This window comes from Bactrocera dorsalis, chromosome 1, assembly GCF_023373825.1.
Source record: "Bactrocera dorsalis isolate Fly_Bdor chromosome 1, ASM2337382v1, whole genome shotgun sequence".
Classification (NCBI taxonomy): Eukaryota; Metazoa; Arthropoda; class Insecta; order Diptera; family Tephritidae; genus Bactrocera; species Bactrocera dorsalis.
Window position 1 is genome coordinate 94,769,486 of NC_064303.1, and position 20,327 is coordinate 94,789,812.

At 38.0% G+C, this 20,327-nt stretch overlaps 1 protein-coding gene across 3 annotated transcripts in view; it reads left to right on the forward strand.

Annotated features, from left to right (window-relative positions):
* The window catches only part of LOC105233653 (protein timeless), a 48,494-nt gene extending 28,511 nt beyond the window's left edge, over positions 1-19,983 (forward strand). For 2 of the 3 annotated variants that reach the window (XM_011215785.4, XM_049446698.1), the window contains exons 17-18: positions 13,082-14,059; positions 18,261-19,983. In XM_011215785.4, the coding sequence (XP_011214087.2) occupies positions 13,082-14,059; positions 18,261-18,354 (1,072 nt within the window). In that variant the 3' untranslated portion in view covers positions 18,355-19,983. Of the gene's footprint in view, positions 1-13,081; positions 14,060-18,260 lie in introns of those variants that run through there. The other variant, XR_003845482.2, reaches the window with a different exon arrangement.
* The last annotated feature ends 344 nt before the right edge of the window (positions 19,984-20,327 follow it).

Genomic DNA, 20,327 nt, shown 5'->3' on the forward strand with positions numbered 1-20,327 from the left:
TGAGTCGAGCATCTTAGCTTCGCTGTCCTCAGAGCGGCTACGGATGGGCTCCGCTTTCCTCTTACGAGTTACTAATGAACAGCTAAGTACAGGTATGTACATAGTCAGAAAATGGTCTGGCGGACTTCAGATGGTCCATCCGTTTAGTCCATTTTTTGATGAATCGTTCGGCTGGCAATGCGTAATATTTCGTTGAAGGCCTGAATCGAAACGGGATTATCCACATAGACTTTAGACTTAACATATTCCCACAGGAAAACGTTTAACGGTGTGAAATCACACGATCTTGGTGGCCAATTATCTTCTCACCGAAGCGTTATTTCAATAAAACCATTGATTGAAGCGAAGTGTCGGAAATAGTGCTGTCTTGTTTAAATAGTCGGTTATCAGAACGCGATAACGGTAGCTATTGACGGTTCCGTTCTCACCGCCATAATTTTCGAAAAAATATGGACCGACGAACCCACCGGCCTACAAAGAACACCTTTTTTTCTAGATGAGATGGCAGATCTTGAATCTCTTCAGGTTTCACTTCGTTCCAAATGCAACAATTTTGCTTGATCCAGAAATGAGCGTCATCGGTGAAGAAAATTTAGCTCGAAAACATTAGACTTTCTTGAAACTTTTAAAGAGCCCACAGATCGAGGCGATGTGGTTTGCGGAGGTCGAGCGCGAAGTCATTCCTTACAACAGTCCGAGTTGCTGCGAACGGCGCCGAATCAACTCTCCACGGTCTTCGTGCACACTCTCAGTTACGGCTGCTATGTTTTCTTCACTGAATGCTGGACGTGGTCTATTTGGACGAATATTATTCAATAATGAGTGCTGGGTCTCGAAATGGATGATGGTGTTGCGAAGAGTAAGAGTAGGCCCATATACTATTCTTTCCAAACGTGAATTTTCGTAACAAAGTTGATCGATTTGTAAACTTTGTTCAGACGTAAGTCTATCCATGATAAACTGCCAAACACTACTGAACACAAATAACAACAACAGCTTGACACGATTCACGCGTGATCTGTCAAAAACGGGGTATTGCAAAAAGTATCTATATTTGGATCATCCTATTTATAGGATGTTTAATGCTAGTTTACATTGATTTTTTTACTTTCTATGATGTCCGCCTTGACGGTGCCAAAGCAGGAAGATAGTAGGTCTAACATGGCTCTGTATGATTACGAATTTTATGAGAACTTTTGGCAATGGCGAAAAAATGCTCGATCTATGCCACCACGGCCTCCATAAAGCAATAATTCACGTTTTTGGTGCTCTACGCAATAAAAGCCAACAGACAACAAATTCGGTGTTAATTTTAGACCGAATTTTAATTATTTAACTAACTATTTTTAACTAACTCAGCAATTTAAATGTAATAACATTTAAATATAATTTAATCATGTTAGACAATATAAAATATTAAGCAATCGATTGGTTATGAAGCAATATATATTTATGAATAATTTCATTGTTTAATGCACCTCTACGCACGATCCTTCTTATACTTAAACACAAACGCAATGCAACGCAACATTCCTTTTATGGACGATTAACTGCCAACAACCCAAGAACGAATACGAACACCGTTAAGTAAGTGCTGCCAAATATGAGCAGAAATATTGAAGCTTAAAATATACAGTGCTGAAATTCTATGTTGTTGTTGCTTTTGGACCGAAATGCTCGCAATCGACAGTCAGCAAACGTTTGCTATTTTACGACTTGGCAGATAAGAAACACGTTAAAGGAAAATTAATTAATTACAAAAATCTAATAGCATATGTAGTTAACGGTTTGTTATACATACTTAATATGCATTTACATACTTATCTAATTGCGCATGCGCCAAGGAGTGTTGCTGCAGCAGGTACAAATTAATTAAGGCAAAGCGATTGCGGCAAAATGGATGAGAATATAAATTAAGTTTCACCTCGCAAACATACACACATGCATATAAACAGACACATACATACAAAAAAAACACATACATGCTTACAAGTACATATATACACAGAGAGTGATTTAAATTGCTCATAAAGCGATAACATAAATATTAATATATTAATTCACTTGAATTTGAAATTAAAAAAAAATAAAAAAAATGTAAAATGTTTTCAAAATGTTGTGTGTTGTGAAACGATAAGCCAGCGCTGTTGGAAAAAGGGTGTCTGTCGCTCATTTAATGCTCCACTGCACATCCGTATTGCCATAAATATATTGCACAAAAAAAGCAGAAAAATGCAAAAATTGAAACTAAAATAAAAAACCGAAAAACCAAAAACCAAAAACTAAAATCCAAAACCGAAAAACATGCATTAAATCCATTAAATATATCTGATGAACTGAAATGGGTACAAATCGCATGCGATTAGTGAGCAATGCCAGCGCGTTATGTGATAGCTAAGCGCTAATGTGGAATATGTGCGTAATTAATTCGCGAATTTATGGCGGTCGCTTGCAAAAAAAAAAAAATAAAAAAAAATCAATTCGAAACTGAAAGGTGTGCGAATAGTTTGTATTGCATAATAGTTTGTTGACCGGTCGCTAAAATGGGAATAACCAAACACATATTTATAAGACACCATTACTGTGCTAATATCTTATGAAAAAAATATGTATAACAGTGAAAGCACAGTAAGCGAACTAGATTGGACAAGAGAAAGCATAACAATAACTTTCGAAAATCATTTAAACTCAATGAAACAGCAATGAGTTTGTCCCTTTTTTGGGTGACCTTTTTTATTGATTATTGATTATTTATGTATATGCCTGAGGAAGGTTGTTGGCTGTCTTCACAGTCGAGAACCAACCATCACTACCAGTTTTATTATTGGACAGCTGGACATGGTAGTACCAATGCGGTCGCAAAATCCTTCTGGATGAAATCAAATTGCAAGAGAGCCGAGATAAAAATATTTCTACACTTTCTTCTTGATTGTACCGCTTTCGCCAGATCAGGGTTAAAACTGTTGCCCGTCGTTTCACCACTCTTTAAACTTTCGAAAATCGAGTCTATAGCATTATACGTTGTCACATTTAAGGAACGGTTGTTTTAATGTGTTTTTCAATAGGGACGCTACAAAAGTAGACCAACTAGGACAGCAAAAGTCGCCATTTCTTTTCTCACTCTTTTCACATTTCTCTTCAGTAAGGTTTGTCATTTCATCATTGAAAGATATACTATTCAACAACTAGTCAAAATTATTAAAATTATCTACCGAAATTCGGAGTTAAGAATGAATTTTTCAATAAAAGCCTACAAAAGGTTTATTTTTAAATAAAAGCGGTTGGGATTACAAAGAAATTCTCTATTTCTGTGAAAGTATGTACATTCCAAGTAAATTCCATGAGTCACCATTGCATTCCGAAAAAAATTATGATTTGGTCCGGTTTATGGGTCGGCGCCGTCTTTCGGCACGCTACTGACCCTCTTTCTCTCAGTGATAACCGAATATTTTTGGTCCAAATTGAATGATATGGCCATGGACAATATGTGGCTCCAACAGAACGGCACCACAAGGCACACCAAAAAATGTCACAATTGATTTACTGAAAACCAAGTTTGGTGAACGTGTTATCTCATGAAATGGCTCAGTCAATTGGCCGTCTCGGTCGTGCGATTTGACGCCGTTTGACTATTTCCTATAAGGATACGTCAAGTCTATGGTCTTTACCAACAAGCCAGCGACGATTCGACTTCGCACCAATATCAATTGTAAAATTGCAGCAGTATCGGCCGATTTATGCTTAAAAACCGACGATAACTGGGTTCAACGTCTGGACTTCTGCAAGCGTACCCGTGTTGGCCATGCAAAAGAAATCGAGTTCCATACATTGGCATCGAAAGTACTTTCACAGAAACTTTTGTAGCGCTCTTATTGACCCGGACCGACAAAAAATAAATTTTCACGTAGCCTTGCATGGGAGTTTCAGGTTTTTCGGTTTCAGCTAATTTTTGTAGCGCCAATTGCTGGATTATGCGTTAGATGAATGTAGTGTACTCAGCTACATCGAAGTCGACTTTTTATAATAAAAGGTTCAGTTCTTTTTTGTTGAGTCTGTTCAAAAGAAATTTTTAGACTCTTTCCTATGACTGTAAGCCAACATGACGATTTTCAAGCACTGTTTATTTAACCTTCTCAGTGTTATCGTCATTAGCACAGGTAGATGGACAAGTCGTATGAGGAAAATATCGATGACTTCACGACCTTCACGATTGCATTATCCACTCAAAAACTTGTTTTCATTATAAAGTAGATTACCCAAAAGATTTCCGTAATGTTTTCATCGATTCTATTGCTTTAATACAATTGAAAGCACAAAATTTCAAGCATTCAATTATGCATTGTTTAATTTTTTCACGGTGAAAATCTTCAAGCTTTCCAACTAGTAGGCAAACAGCTGCCAAGCAAGCACGCTTAATTGGCATATGGAGATCAAACTTCACACGAACAAAAAAAAATTGTAACACTTTAGGAAACATTTTTTTAATGATTCAGTTTGCGTGAGTTGTTTAAATGGCTCAGTCCAGTCAAATTTGATCAGTTGGTATATTGATTTAAGGTACCTTTAAGTTAGAAATTGTTGTCAAAAGTTGGAAAGCTACTAAAAAAGATTCAATACCTGCGACTTTATTTGAAGAACAAAATTCCTATGCAATTGTCTCACCTGCTGCTCTATGGCACTAAATCCCCTCAAATTCAACTGAATCAATTCTTTTTTAATACAGTTTGTATGTAAACGTTCATCTAATATACAATATGTGTAACCATTAATTCTAGCATCTTTCATGCATTTTCATTCACAACATTCATTCTACATAGAACATACATACTTAACTCTACATATTTCTCCACTGAAGCATCGAATCATCAAAGCATCAAAGCACCAAAACACCAAAGCACATTAGCGTTGTTATAAAGCTTGGTAGCGCTTGCCGTTGAACACATTTTACACACCTTCAAATTGTGCTTCATTCGCTCTTTTTGGCACATATTTTTTTTTTTATTTGCAGATTAGCATAAAATTTGCAAGATATGTTAATTTAATATGATAAAACTAACAGCACCGGTTTTGGTGTGGGAGCGTCTTTTGTATGTCAACGTCTTTGGAGCCAAAGTGGCATATGACTTCAATAAGCTCAATGAGTTTACAAAAAGTGTATCCAAAAAAAATACAAATATATTTTTTTACAAAAATCAAAAAAAAAATGGAAACATTTTTTACAGGAAAAAAAAAATTGCAAATATTTTTTTTTCCAAAAAAAAAAATAGCAATAACTTTTTTACAAAAAAAATAAATTCCAAATATTATATTTTTTCTGCATTTGTCATTTCGCATATTCAGTTCGAACATCCGTCTCTTCTCGCGGAGCTTGTTTTCATTAAAGTTTTGGTATATCGTGGCATTTGGCTAACTTGGAAATTTCATTCACTAATTTTTATAGCACTGCGAAAATTCCTGTCTTACTTTTATGATATTTAGCAAACAATTAAAAACCCACTTAAATATTTTTTAGTCAAGTGCTAATCTTGTCAAACTATAAAACTTTAGTTAACACTTTGTTTGGAGCAATTTTTGACATTTATTAGTAAAAGAACATAGTAGAGATAATAAATTAAGTATGCGGGTGTTTGAATGATTTAGGTATGTTACCAGAAAAGATCTTAATGACATTCTTTTGATAAAACTCAAAAGTTATATAGTATAAGTATAAGTAATAGGTAGCATGAAAGTAAAAAGAGTGAAATGAGCTTTAATTTTGTTCAGTGGGCTGCTCAGCTCAGAGAGCAGGTTACAAGCAGATTTTGCCCTTAACTATAAGTTCCGACATTATTCACAGTCAAAGGTAGTAATAGCAAACTTTTGAATACTCTGTTATTAAATAAAATCCTTACTTAACTGGTGATAGGATATAAAAGGTCTAGTAAAGATTAGATTGATAAATGAGGAATGCACCGCGACCCCTAAGGTCTATTGTGCCCTCTCCTAAATCACAAGGACTCACTTAGCCCCAGCACATTGATAAAGTTCAATATCCTGCCGGATGCTAGTGAGGCAATGCGATCCCTATCCGGAAACATGGATCCAAGGGCCTTTAACCTGCATCTACAGACTGCTGTGCAGTCGATTAGCAGGCGTTCTGGTGTTTCAGGCACCCTGTCGCAGAACCGGCAGTTAGCGCAAGAGGATAGGCCCATGTTATATATGTAAATGCCTATTCAGCTTGCAGTGGCCGATGTAAAGATAAATATATTATTTTTGCAATATACATATGGCTTCAGTAATCTGTATAACGCGTTGTTATACGCGGTTATGGAACAGAGTTACGTTATATGACGTTAGAAAGTTCATACTAAAAAATCCCTCAGACAGTTTTTTGATTGCTTGCCTTAGTATCGTTTGAGGATGCGACAAAGATGGACACCAGCAAAGAGAATATACGCCATATTTCACCGGTTTTCTTCAATAAAGGCGAAGGCAAGTCAGGTGATCCTCAATATGAATAGGGTTTGTGGTCGTGAACTCTAATTAAACTTTGGTTTTGCCAATTCCGATCCGCCAAATTTTATGTCACAGTTGAACCACTCTCTGGAAGATCATTTGTCGAAGATATTTTCTCAAGTGTTTAGTGAAACTGGCGAGGAAGCATCTACTATGAGTTTCCTTCCTTCAGCCAAACTATTTATTCTTATACCGTGAGCAATTGGATCGTCTTAAAGAAGCAATCTTAGGCCAAAAAGAGAGGAATTGTTTTCCACAAGAACTACAGGCCAGGCCACCCAAATCTATAGTGACTCCTTATAATCCAGACAAGTTTGGTTGGAAGGTTTTTATGTATACACCATATGGTCTGGACAGATCGCCAAGTATTTACTACCTATACCTCACTATGACGAATGATTCGTTTCAAGAGAGGCTTATAAAACTCGATAGTACCAGATTTTTGGCTATTGGAACAAGTGTTTCTATAAGAAAAGACATTAAATTTTATCTTCGAGATGGTATGGGAACCGGTGTGAAAATTGAACTATAGGCGTGGCACCTCCCACTTTTTGGTGATATCACATATCTTGGAAAAGCTGGACCGATTTCGACTAAAATTACTGCATGACATTCTTCTCACGATGGAGCATACGTTCCATTGCCCGACCATGAAGAAGTTCAAATAGCAATTTGTGAAGAACGGATGAGGAGCATGCATCGGCTTCTTTGTAAAATATGGGCGGGACGGGATAGATACCGAGAGTTGAAAAGGGAAGCTAGACGCATTTGCAGACTGAAAAAGAAAAAGGTCGAAATGCGTGAGTATGCAGAGCTTGACAAGCTGACCGGCAGGTGTAATGCCCGAAAATTCTACGAAAAAATGAGGCGGCTAATAGGAGGTTTCAAGACCGGAACATATGTACCTTTGTACAACAGAGGTAGTCTAGTGACTAATGATCATAGCATACTGAACTTATGGAAGAGACACTTCTCAAGCCTGCTGAATGGCAGTGATCCCGATCCCCTCGACCATGAAGAAGTCCGAATAGCAATTACCAGTCTAAAGAACAACAAAGCGACGGGATCCGATGGTTGGCCGGCCAAATTATTCAAATAGGATGGCGATGAACTGATATGGTGCACGCATCAGCTTCTATGTAGAATATGGCCGACAAAAGCATGCCTGACGATTGGAATTTAAATCTCCCCTTCCCAATCTGCAAAAAGGAGACCCTACAATCTGCGCCAACTATCATAGAAAAAGTCTCCTCAACATCGCATATAAGGTTCCATCGAGTGTATTATGTGCAAATTAAAAACCTTCGTTAACAAGCTGATTGGACTATCAGTGTGTCTTTAGGCGTGGAATCCCGTGAAAAGAGGATCGACACCACCTCTTCGTCGACTACAAAGCTGTTTTTGACAGCACTGGCTCGATGCCGCTATGTCTGAGTTTGATATCCCCGCAAAACTACTAAGGCTGCGTAAACTGACTTTGAGCAATACCTAAAGCTCCGTCAGGATCAGGAATCACCGAACCGTTGCAATACCAAATGAGGTTTCAGATAAGGCGTCGTCCTATTGTGCACCTTCTTCAATGTTTTGCTGGAGAAAATAATTCGAGCTGCAGAGCCGAAAGGAGAAAGTACAATCTTCTTTAAGAGTGTACAGCTGATGGGATGTGCCGATGGCATCGACTTGCAACAGTCCTCTCAGGCTTTTTGACTTCCTTAAATTTAACAATTGTTTGAAACGAATTTTCGTTTTCTCACAAACCTGTTATATACGACTCGGTGGACAAACATTGCAAATATATTGCAAGGATTAGTTTCCTTAACCTCTGCAATTAAGTGCTGCGCAACAACAATTTCGATATAAACTCACAACCAATTCAAGTTTAATTAACAAAAACATCAAAGAATTAACTGAAATATACTAAAAGCTATTGACTTTCAAAATTAATGATTATATTGTTTTCACTCTTTACGTTTGCCTGTTGATTTTTGTTCTTTTTTTTCTTAACAATATTGACATAAAGTGCCATAACCTGCAAAAACTGGGTTTGGTCGCCATTTCAGCGCTTGATTGGCATTAACAATGCACGAGCTGCAATTCGCTTCTACAATTCTCGGCAGTCATTCATGCCACAGTGCATAAACTGCAACGCAAGTAAATTGTTGTTGTTGTAATTTTTGGTTGCTGCAACACAAACATCAATCAGTCACATAAATCAATTTAATTATTGAGTAAACAACGCTTGGAAGTCAAAAGTCTACTCAACGGGCAAATACATGGTAGCAGCGGTGGCAGTGACAATGGCCAACAAACATATATATGCTTACACCGTTACGTCGCTATGTGAGTTTAATGCACGTAGCTATGGTTGTCCACGGGCTGTGGGTTGGCAGCAACGCTTTGAACCTAATTATAAAGGGCAACTATACATTTAGTATATCCATAACTCTGGGTTTGCAGTAGTTCTAGGTGCTCCCCTCACCTCTCACAAATTATTGCTGTTTTGATGTTTTTTTAATGCACGAAAATATATGTATTTACAAGCGAAAATAATACAGTTAGTCAATTGCTTATAAATTGCTCGAAACGGTACTCATGTATATGTGTTTGGGGGTGTGTGTGCGCTTCGAGGTGTTGGCATTTATTGCTGCCTCGCTTCGTGCGCTGTTGCTTGCCACATTTATTGACTTAAAGGTTTCCAATTTCCTAACATATTAGCTGCTAGACATATGTACGTTTGTCTGTATGCAATTACAGCTAGAAGCACACACGTACACACACATATATTTATATATATGTACATATATTTAACTCCATTGAAAATATTGAGTGTTGATTACAAGCCATAAAAATCTAAGTCAGCAACTAAACTATAGCATTTATTGTTGCGCTGTGATTTTATTGTTGTTTAGCCATCAATTGGCAATTTTCGAAAGCAATAAATTTGATGAATTGCTCACGCTTGCAGCGAAATACGAGCGCGCATTTACACCTAAGCGCTTTTTCACATTTCAAATATGGGCTTACATGTGTATGTGTATAGGTGTGTATGCAACATAAATGCCACTGTGTTCTATTTATACTTAGCAGCGAGTTATTGGCTAAGCAGCTTCTAGGATGGATCAGCAATTTATTATCTCGTGGTTAACTAGAAATTTTTTATTGCTCTAAGCTTTTGTTAGGGTAAAGAAGAAAACAAAACAAAAATAGATTTTGTTGTTGCCTTTGTTTACCGTTTTTCAGTTCACACCTCGTTCGACCATCAGGAATGTACTTCCATATTTAATGTATGTCAATAACAACTTATCCCATATAAAATCCATAGTAACACCGCGCATTATATAGATTGGGAACTGCGACTTGAATTCTTGTAATCGTAACTTTCTGTATAGCTTCAACTTGAAGTCGTCGTTAGAGACCCATTTCTCATGAACAGTTGTCATCCACATCAACTCGTGTGCCGTCATAAAGGCAACTGCCTTTCGTGCTATCGAAAGCAGCTTTAAAATCGACGAAAAGGTCTTGTGTGTGTCGATTCTCTTTTCACCGCTCTTTTCCTAGATTTGACGCATAGTGAATATCTGGTCAGTTGTTGAATTTCCAGGCCTAAAGCCACACTGATAAGGTCCAATCAGCTTTTTGACCGTGGGCTTCAGTCTTTGACAGTACGCTCGATAGAACCTTATATGCAATATGCAGGAGACTTATCCCACGGTAGTTGGATTGGATTGGATTGTGAGCTCTCTCTTTGGTTTGGGCAGAGCACATTTAAATTCTAATCCTCGGGCATGCTTTTTTTTACAAAGAAGCTGATGCATGTTCCTTATCAGTTCTTCGCCGCCGTATTTGAATAGCTCGGCCGTCAGTCCATCGGCCCGCCGCTTTGTTGTTCTTCAGGCGGGTAATTGCTATTCGAACTTTTTCGTGTTCGGGCAATGGAACATCTCCTCTATTGTCACCGATTGTGGGATAGGGTTCATCATCTTCTGGTGTCATGTTTTCACTGCCATTCAGCAGGCTGGAGAAATGTTTCCTCCATAATTTCCGTATGCTCTGGGTATTAGTTACTATATCACCTCTGAGGCTTCAACAAGCATATGCTCCAGCCTTTCCACCTTGTCTGCAAATGCGTCTCGCTTCTCTCTTCAACTCTCGGTATCTATCCCATCCCGCACGTGTTGTGGTCAATTGTAACATTCGGAGATAGGCAGTGTTTTTCTTCACTGCGACACGGCACTCCTCATCGTTCCTGCTGTTCGTTTGTCCTTTCCGAAAACCTATGGTTTGGCTTGCAGCTGTATGTACAAACTTCTAGAAACTTGAAATGCCGCACCCGTGCTTTTTGAGAGAATGAATGAAATTCGTATAGAAAATCGTTTAGCTGTCCATTGTGATTGCCGCTTCTTGACGTTAAACCTACCTTGTCTTTGTTGACGTGCGGCTGCACAGGGTGTGTATCTTTGATGCAACAAGATAGTGGTCCCAGTCAATGCTAGGAGGCATCGGTGCATGAAAACGTCTAAAACATGTCTTTCGTCTACGTATATAAGAACATAATAGATCTGATTGATGGCTTTTCATTCCACACACAGCCAGGTAGCTTGATGAATTTTTCTGTACTGGCATATAGTACTTCTTCTTCTTCTTAATTGGCGTAGACACCGCTTACGCGATTATAGCCGAGTTAACAACCGCGCGCCAGTCGTTTCTTCTTTTCGCTACGTGGCGCCAATTGGATATTCCAAGCGAAGCCAGGTCCTTCTCCACTTGGTCCTTCCAACGGAGTGGAGGTCTTCCTCTTCCTCTGCTTCCCCCGGCGGGTACTGCGTCGAATACTTTCAGAGCTGGAGTGTTTTCATCCATCCGGACAACATGACCTAGCCAGCGTAGCCGCTGTCTTTTAATTCGCTGAACTATGTCAATGTCGTCGTATATCTCGTACAGCTCATCGTTCCATCGAATGCGATATTCGCCGTGGCCAACGCGCAAAGGACCATAAATCTTTCGCAGAATTTTTCTCTCGAAAACTCGCAACGTCGACTCATCCGCTGTTGACATCGTCCAAGCCTCTGCACCATATAGCAGGACGGGGATTATGAGAGACTTATAGAGTTTGGTTTTTGTCTGTCGAGAGAGGACTTTGCTTCTCAATTGCCTACTCAGTCCGAAGTAGCACCTGTTGGCAAGAGTAGTACTGCAGATAAGCATATTGTGAGCACCGGCGAAGTCGATCCGCCGCAACCCAATTGGGGATGTTTCATCATGCAAACTGAATTTAAGGACCGTTGTGCCAAATATGCCTTCATTGCTTTCTCTGATATTAAAGTCGCTAAGCGCGGATTTTGCATCGTGGCGGAGACAGCTCTGATAGGTGCCCACCAAGCCCTCGTAGTAGACTTCTTTCGTTACATCGAGCTTCTCTTTCATCGTAACATGGGTGTAAATCGGTGATATGTTGAAGAACTTCGCTTTGATGTGGATTGTGGCTAGACGTGCATCCATCGGAGTAAATGCCTGCACTCAGTGACGGAGTTTCTCTCCTATCACGAATCCCATACCGAATTTGCTCTGCTTTAAATGTCCACTGTAGTAAATGCCGCTGGGACCTACTCTTCTCGGTCCTTGTCCCGTATATACCAACTGGTGGACGGCAGTGAGGTCAGCCTTTACTCTTACAAGGACATCAACCAGCTGGGCAGCGGCACCTTCTCAATCAATAAGCCGGACCGTCTTTCTTTCTGTATATACTCGAACTGATAGTTGAAGCATTGAGATATCAATCTGAAATGTCACCCATTTCTCTGCAAAGAACTGCTCATTTGTCGAAACCGCCGCTATCGGACCACTATAACACATAGTTGTCATACAAACTGAAAAATCAGAATCAAGTTTTTGTAAGGAAAAGTTTTTAATTTGACAAGATATCTTCAAGAAATTTGGCATACGTTACTATCTAAGGCAACGGTGAAATCTCCGAAGAAATGGTGCAAATCATATCACTATATATAGCATATAGCTGTCACAGAAACTTACCGAGCAAACTCAAGTTACAGTTATTTCTAAACTCTTATTTGCTAGAAGAAACGTACTTTTTGAAGATAATATCTCTCTTTTAAGATAATACCTATATTCGATGCAACCAAAGTTGAGATTTTTTCATAAATGTCTATTATTGTTTTTATTTTTCTATTATTGAGCAACTAAATTACTTTTAAGTGCCGAACAATACATATATGCTGTGTACACGGTGATCAAAAATGTTTTTGCCGATATTTTTATGTTAATTAAATTCCTGCCATTTGAACACACATACACACATGCATAAATACTTGTGGGTGATGTAAGTGGCGAAGGCAATTTCAATTGCCAATTCAAAAGCAACTTTGATGCATTTGAAATGAAACGGATTGTGGCATTTTGAATGAAGTTAATGGCTGACTTTCTAGCAAGCTTCGAGCGAAAAGCGTTTTGTAAACAAAGCAAGATATACATACATACATACAAACATATGTATGTACATGCATTACATTGTTGTTATTATTATTGTAATCAACTCAAAACGCTTTGTATTCTTTTCACTTTTTAGCACAACAACAACGCCAACACTGGTGACAACGGCCTCAGCCATAACGCCAACAACAACAACAGCAACAATAACAACCATACAACAACAAAATGTTTTAGTTACAGCAACAACACCAACGCTGGCTTTAGCGCCAGCCACAACAATACTAATCCCCATGGACCCGTGTCCATCCATCAACAATATAATTGGCTTGAATAATGAGGCGAATAAGAACAACAGCAACAACAAAAATAATAATAAAAGTGGCAAAACTGAGTGCAGCACAAAGAGTAGCAACAACAAAAATGTCAACGATTTGAACAAACACAAGAGTGACAGCAACATGCTAGCCGCCAGCGACAGCAGCAGTAGCAACAGCAACAACAACAATAATAAAAGCAGCAGCAATGCTGGTTTGAGTGTAGGCGATGGTTGCTATGCGGGCAGCGAGAGCGGCGGCAGCAGCAGCAGCAACACAATCATCAATGGCGACACAAATGCCAGCAGCAACGTCAGCAACAACCATCACAGCGGTAAACATGAGAGCAACAACGCGGTAATCGCACAGCGTGACATGCGCAAACACGCCGCATTGCCGGCAAGCGCAACAATGTCGGCGGTGACAGCAACAGCGATGGCAGCGGCGGCGGCGGCTGCCGTGGCAGCAACTGACAATTTTATCATCTATCAGAAGCAACAACAGCAATTGCAGCAGCAACAGCAACAACAGCAGCAAAGTCATCAGCAACAATTGTTGCTACAACAACAACAAGCACACTTTGATACCGCAATAAAGACATTTGATTGTGGCGAGCAGACGGCATGCATCGATTTGAGTTTCGGTGGCATTGCTGTTGGTGTTGGTGGCGCTGGTGTAGGTATCGGCGGCGGTGGCGGTGGCGGTGTTGGTGCATTGAGCACGCTTGGCGGTTTGAATAGCAATTTGGAGAGCGAATACAGCGCTATGGTCGCGTCGGTGTACGAGCACGAGATCGCTTGGTGAGTTTTATATATATAACCGATTTACTATATATGAGTTGTGTTTTAAAAAAAAATCTACGGAAACTTAAGCTGAAGGGTAGATGTCGTGTATTTGGCCTTTATTTGGTTATGGTAATCTCAAACAATATCTCGAAGCCCAACAATTATCTCTAATAAGACAGTTCTCTCATAATGAAAATATTCCTTCTGTGGGGTTTGAACTACGAGGTTTGACAATTAAGTACTGAGACTGATTTTATTGTCGCGCTTGTGGTAAACCTGTGACCTGTGTTTTTATGGAATCAGTCTCATTACTTAATTGTCATACCTCGTATTAAAGCACTTATATACCGAGCCAACGGCCCTCAACTCGAATATTTGATATTTATTTGTTCCTGGTAATGTCAAACAATTCCTTTTAGCCTAGAAAGACTTTAATTACCGAATTTTCGCGCACAGAATTCCTATGATTTTCCCATCATTTGGAATGTAGTGACAAAATTAGACAACAGCCACAAACAACAAACCCTTGACAGACAATGTAAGAACTCGGTATGTCGTTATGGAGTCTTCTTCGATTTTTTTCTGATAAATATGTAATACTACAGTTTTCAAGGCACATTCGAACATCTTCCGTATTGGTTGAATACTAAAAAGGAACTTGGATGGAAGAAAGTAAAAAATGCTCTGAGTTCGAAGTAACTCTAAAAATTAGTTGTCTTCTTCTTCTTCTCCTTTATAGGCGTAGACACTGCTTATGCTGTTATAACCGAGTTTCCAAAAGCGCGCCAGGCGTTCTTTTCGTTTCGCTGTTTGGCGCCAATAGGTGAGTCCAAGTGTAGCCAGGTCCTTCTCCGCCTAGTCTTTCTAACGGAGTAGAGACCTTTCTCTTCCTCTGCTTCCCTCGGGTGGTACTCCATGGAATACTCTCAGAGCTGGAGTGTTTTTCATCCGTTCGTACGACATGTCCTAGCCAGCGTAGCCGCTGTTGTCGTATATCTCGTACATCTCATCGTTCCATCGACTTCGGTATTCATTGTTGCTAATGCGCAAATCAGCATAAATCTTAGGCAGAATCTTTCTCTCGAAAAGTCGTAACGCCGACTCATCTGATGTTGTCATCGCCCATGCCTCTATATGCAGCATGCCATATAGCAGCATGGGGATTTATAGAGTTTGGTCTTTGTTCCCACCCACTACCTACTCAGTCCGAAGTAGCACATGTTGGCAAGAGTTATTCTGCGTTGGTTTTCTAGACTGTCGTTGTTGTTAGTGTTAATGCTGCTTCCAATATAGACGAAATTATATACGACTTTGGGCAATTTCTCAAACACATAACAACAATTTGCTCATAAGTTTATATACACCTACAAAACCCCTCGTATACTATGCGTGTCATTCGCTAATTTCAAGTTGTTCGCATGCGCCGTTTTGCGACTAGCATGCGTTCAAAAACGTATTTGCTCATAATTCCGCACCATTTCACAGATAAATATTCAGCATTTTCGCGCAATCAAAGTTACAAGCGGGTATTTTGCTCCAAGCGCACTAAAATGGGTGGAATGTTTCATGAGCTTACCTTAAAAGTTAACTCGAGACAAGCCTGTATAGAAACTTAACTATTTCGACTTACGTACTTCTGTCTCTGACGCCACTGAATACGAACATTATTTGATATTGTTATTGTAATTTGCCGTTGTTACTTGAGACAGTCAGCTTACCTAGCTGGCGAAGCTAGTGAAGCGCAAAAATCAGGTGAAAAATGAAGGTATGAAAGTTAAATTGATACGGATGACTTTATTTGAGACACATGTGGTTGAGGTTGGATAAATCTATAGGCATAGTTAAGAGTTATTACCTCTGAGCAGATTCTCAGTAAATTAGGGGCAAATTCTTCCACATAATTTTCGAATATATACATAAGTTTTCCACTCATAGCTGCGACTCCTTTAACTTTAAAAGTTTGCGTGATCTCTAGGTGAAAAAAATATTTGCTTTAGAGAAGATAGTTTATAGTCATGGGTTCTTCAAAATGCTTTCTAAAAAAAGATACAACTTCTGATGGAAACGTTCAACAGCTTTGCAAATACCGAAGAGTTGACAGTTCTTGGCCAGGTCAAATTCTGGGTTTATACCGGTCTGTCTTGAAAACGAGTGTAATTTGTTATAGAATGATGTGGTTTACAAAAAATTTACTCCATTCTCAATATAGGAAGCTTTCATAGAAGCCGTATATGAAAGCGAGAGCAAAAAATGCATCGATTGCATTATACTGCTGTAGAGGAGCCATTGGCAAAAGGTGGAGTTTCTCACCGAAAGTGTTCCTCTAGCTCTACGACAACATAGTCAAAGCTTTTATTTTTTATGGCGTCTTTATATGGTGGAGGGCTCTAGAAAGGACCACACTTACAAAAAACCTCGAAAGCGTTCAACGGGCGGCGCTCAACAGCGTGTGCGGTCCACTCCACACTCGGAAGGTGTATGGCTGCGAAAGTTGCTATCAGACTTACATAAACTGGATTCCTAAAAAACCTGAACACTCAGAAATCCTCACACTCTTTGAAATCGTGGAATCGCCAAACCGAACTTTGGCGGCTTCTTCTCTACCCGTATACTGACGAGGGAGTTCTGGGTGAGGAGAATCCGTTGGAGGAGATGGGCATTGAGCTTCTGTACGGATGGTTCAAAGCTTTGGGTACTCTTGGTGGAAGGGTTTGCTGTCAGGAGTTCTGTATCAACTCCAGCTTCAGACTTCCTGACTAATGCAGTGTCTTCCAAGCCGAGGTTATAGCCGTTAAGCTAGCGGTAGATTTACTGTTCCGAAGTACATACATCCTTCTTCAGAAAAGTGACCATCCACTCAGTTAGCAGAGCGGCAATACTAGCCTTGAACTCATTGACAGTGCGTTCAGGGTTGGTCAAGGAGTGCCTAACTGCCTTTGTGATTAGACTGGATGTCAGTAAAGCTAGCTTCTCCATTTTAACAGGCAATTACCTTATGGCGTTCATGCTGTAAGTTTGAAAATTTTATGAGATGCCATCTGCAGAAGTTGTATAGATGAGGTGGACACAACTCAAGCCTTCCTTCATGATTGTCCCGCGTTTGGGAGGTCAAGACTTAAACACTTGGGAGCACATACATTCAGACACTGGAGCTCTTCTTTTTTATAGCTTCACAAGAGACTACATATAGCAGTCAAGTGCGAGCTTTCTAGATCAGCCGTTTAACAGAACCTAACCAAAATATAACTAGCTCATTCAAAAATGCATCGATTTATCAACTCGTCCTCGTATAACTCAGATTCATAATCGCACGCTCTTACGAGTATATTTAACTCCATATTAGTAAATAGTTCTTTATGTTTGTTGCCATATTTGAGCATTGCTGCTTGCAATTGTTTTACCATCTACTATACTACGATATATAGGCTAGCTCCACACGCCAACAAACAAAGACACCAGTAGTGAGGTTCATATTCGAACTGGCTGCGCTGAGCGTTATGCTGTACGCTTGCGTTATATTTCTTGCCATTTTTGTCTAATTGCCGACAAGCTGCCGGTTATTATTCGCTTACCATTTGGCCGCTTGTAAAACAACTACCATTTGAGTACCTTAATTCTTATAAGTGCATAAGTACAATTACTAAGTAATGCAAACATACACGTGTACTTATTTTAAAAGGTACTAAGTATTGCGGCTGTGTGAGTGCAGAATGCGTTAGCGGAATTTTTATGGTTTTATTGGTATGGATTTTCGTTTACGTTACCAATTCACTTGCCGCTTGAGCGAATGGCGCCAACATTGCGGAGTTTGTGAATGTTGTCTGACTTTTCACTTACATAAACGCATAATTTTTCATTGATTACTTATAAATATTTATTGCTTACAAGTTTGTTTTAATTGCGATATTTAGTAAGCTATGACCATGGCGGCAGGAGTCAGATTAGCAAAGCGGCAAATTAAAGGTTTTACATTAGCCACCCACGTTGTAGCTTTGAACTAGTTGTAAGGCAATTTCCAAGTGGATTGAGCAAGCGGAAATTCTGTAATATGGACTATGTTGGGTGTGATAGAAGAGTGTGATAAAAGTATATCTATGTATAACCGATACTCTGGTTATATTGTTGAAACTTCTGATAGTTAGATAAAGCATCTAGAACTCTATAAAACCTTCAGAAATTGTTCTTAACCATCTAAATTTTCATTTTCTCATTACAGCAGCGACTGCGCATCTGTGGCCTCGGACTTAACTCGCATGTATGTCAGCGATGAGGAGGACAAAAATGAGTTTCCTGTCACGCATTTCACTTGAAAACGTTAACGAAACACTTCCACTACACATACACATACAAAAAACAAAAAAACAAAAACATATACGTATGAATTAATGTAAAGAAGTAAGAGAACAAAAGTGTAAAGATCTATTCGATGTTAAAACTTAAGAATGTAAGAATATGTAAACACTTTCTTTCTACAGATGGCCTTTACAGAGTAAAGAATGTGATTTTGCAAAGGGAAATGCTTTATACAATTGCATATTGAAATGTTAGGTGAAAAAGAAAAAGTAAAACTAATACTAAACTGATTTCTATAACGCTGGCCTAGCTAATTAATTCTACCTAGCAAATGTATCTCTCACATATAAATACAAAAACAAGTACTTGCTGCCGGAGTACACAAAATGCTATTACTTTCCTATTTTTCCATTTTCTAAACTAAAGTAAATCTAATAGTGACAAGTACTGTTATTATATGAACTTTTTGTTATTTGATGCTCAGAAGCGGAAATTCAAGGTTTTTAATAATATTTTTGAGATAATTAAATTTCGAAAACAATTTCATGGCGTTAAAATAAAATATAAAATTTTGTCAAATTTATTAAAATTATTAAAATTATTTCGGGATTTGGAATTTTTATATGTAATTCCGAAATTTCGGGGAAAAAATATTACCGCATTTTGCAATTTTCTATGTAATCCCGAAATTTTGTAAATTGTTTGAAATAAATTTTTTTGTTTGGTTCAATAAATTTTTGATCCAAAACTGTTGAAATTGCTTTCAAGTAAAATTTTGTTGATATTTTTTTAAATCATTGAATTACAAAAAAAAATCGTCAACTTAAAAATAAAATTAATTTGAAAAATTTGACAGATTTAGTATAAATGCGAATTTCGGGATTTTTTTCTATGCAATCCCGAAATTTCGGGACTTGTGCGCACTGAAATTTTCTATTTATTTCGGAAAATATTTAACTACATTGAAATTGCTTTCAAATAAAACAATTTTAGTGCTTTTTAATAATAAAAATGAAATTGGTAATTTTATTATAACTTCGGGATTCAAATAAAATTATGTTGGTATTTTTTTTAATTTTTAAATTACCAAAGAAGATAAATAAACAATTAAATTTGTCAGATATAGTATAAATGCGAATTTTGAGATATCGGGATTTTTTTTGCAATCCCGAAATTTCGGGATTTTTTCGCAATGACATTTTTTTATTCATTCCCCAAAAAATGTATCTAAATTGAAATTGCTTTTTCGGATTTCGGGATCCCGGTATTTCGGTATTGATATCTGGTGACATTATTTTCTTGAAATTTTTTTAAATGAAAATTTTTTGGAATTGATTTCATCATTAAATCGAAATCAAATCCGTCAAATTAGAAACACCAATTTCTAGATTTCGAATTTTTTATGTTTCCCGAAATTTCGGAATTGTTCTCTGGATTTCGAAATTCTTTTCATGTAATCTCGAAATTTCAATCTCATATAATCAATAGTAAATTAATTCAAAATTAATCAAATTGTTTTGAAATATCATTATTTCCATTTCTTAAAAATTTCCTTGTTGTAAATAATATAATAGCTCCATTTTTACTTTTGAAATTATGTACGATATGCCTCAATTCATTATTTAAATCTCTGTCTAACGTGCAACTATAAAAAAAATGTCGGGATCCCGAACCCAAAACTCCCTAACCCTATACTCGCAACAAAAAAAATTAAAATTTTTTAAATTTGTAAAACTTTTGGGATTTTCGGGCTTTCGCGTTGGTTTAAAATCGTTTTCAAAACGTTTTTAGAATTTACAATATTTCGACTTTAATAAAAACATTAAAAATTGAAAACCAAAGCTCTGAGGCTATGCTTTCAATAAACCCTTCTTTAGTTATAGTTTATAAAGTTCTGGAAATTCTGGGTATTTGGTGATGGTTTAAAATCATTTTTGAAATATTTCAATAAAGTTTTAAGCTTTATGAATCATTAAAGGCTATTAAACTA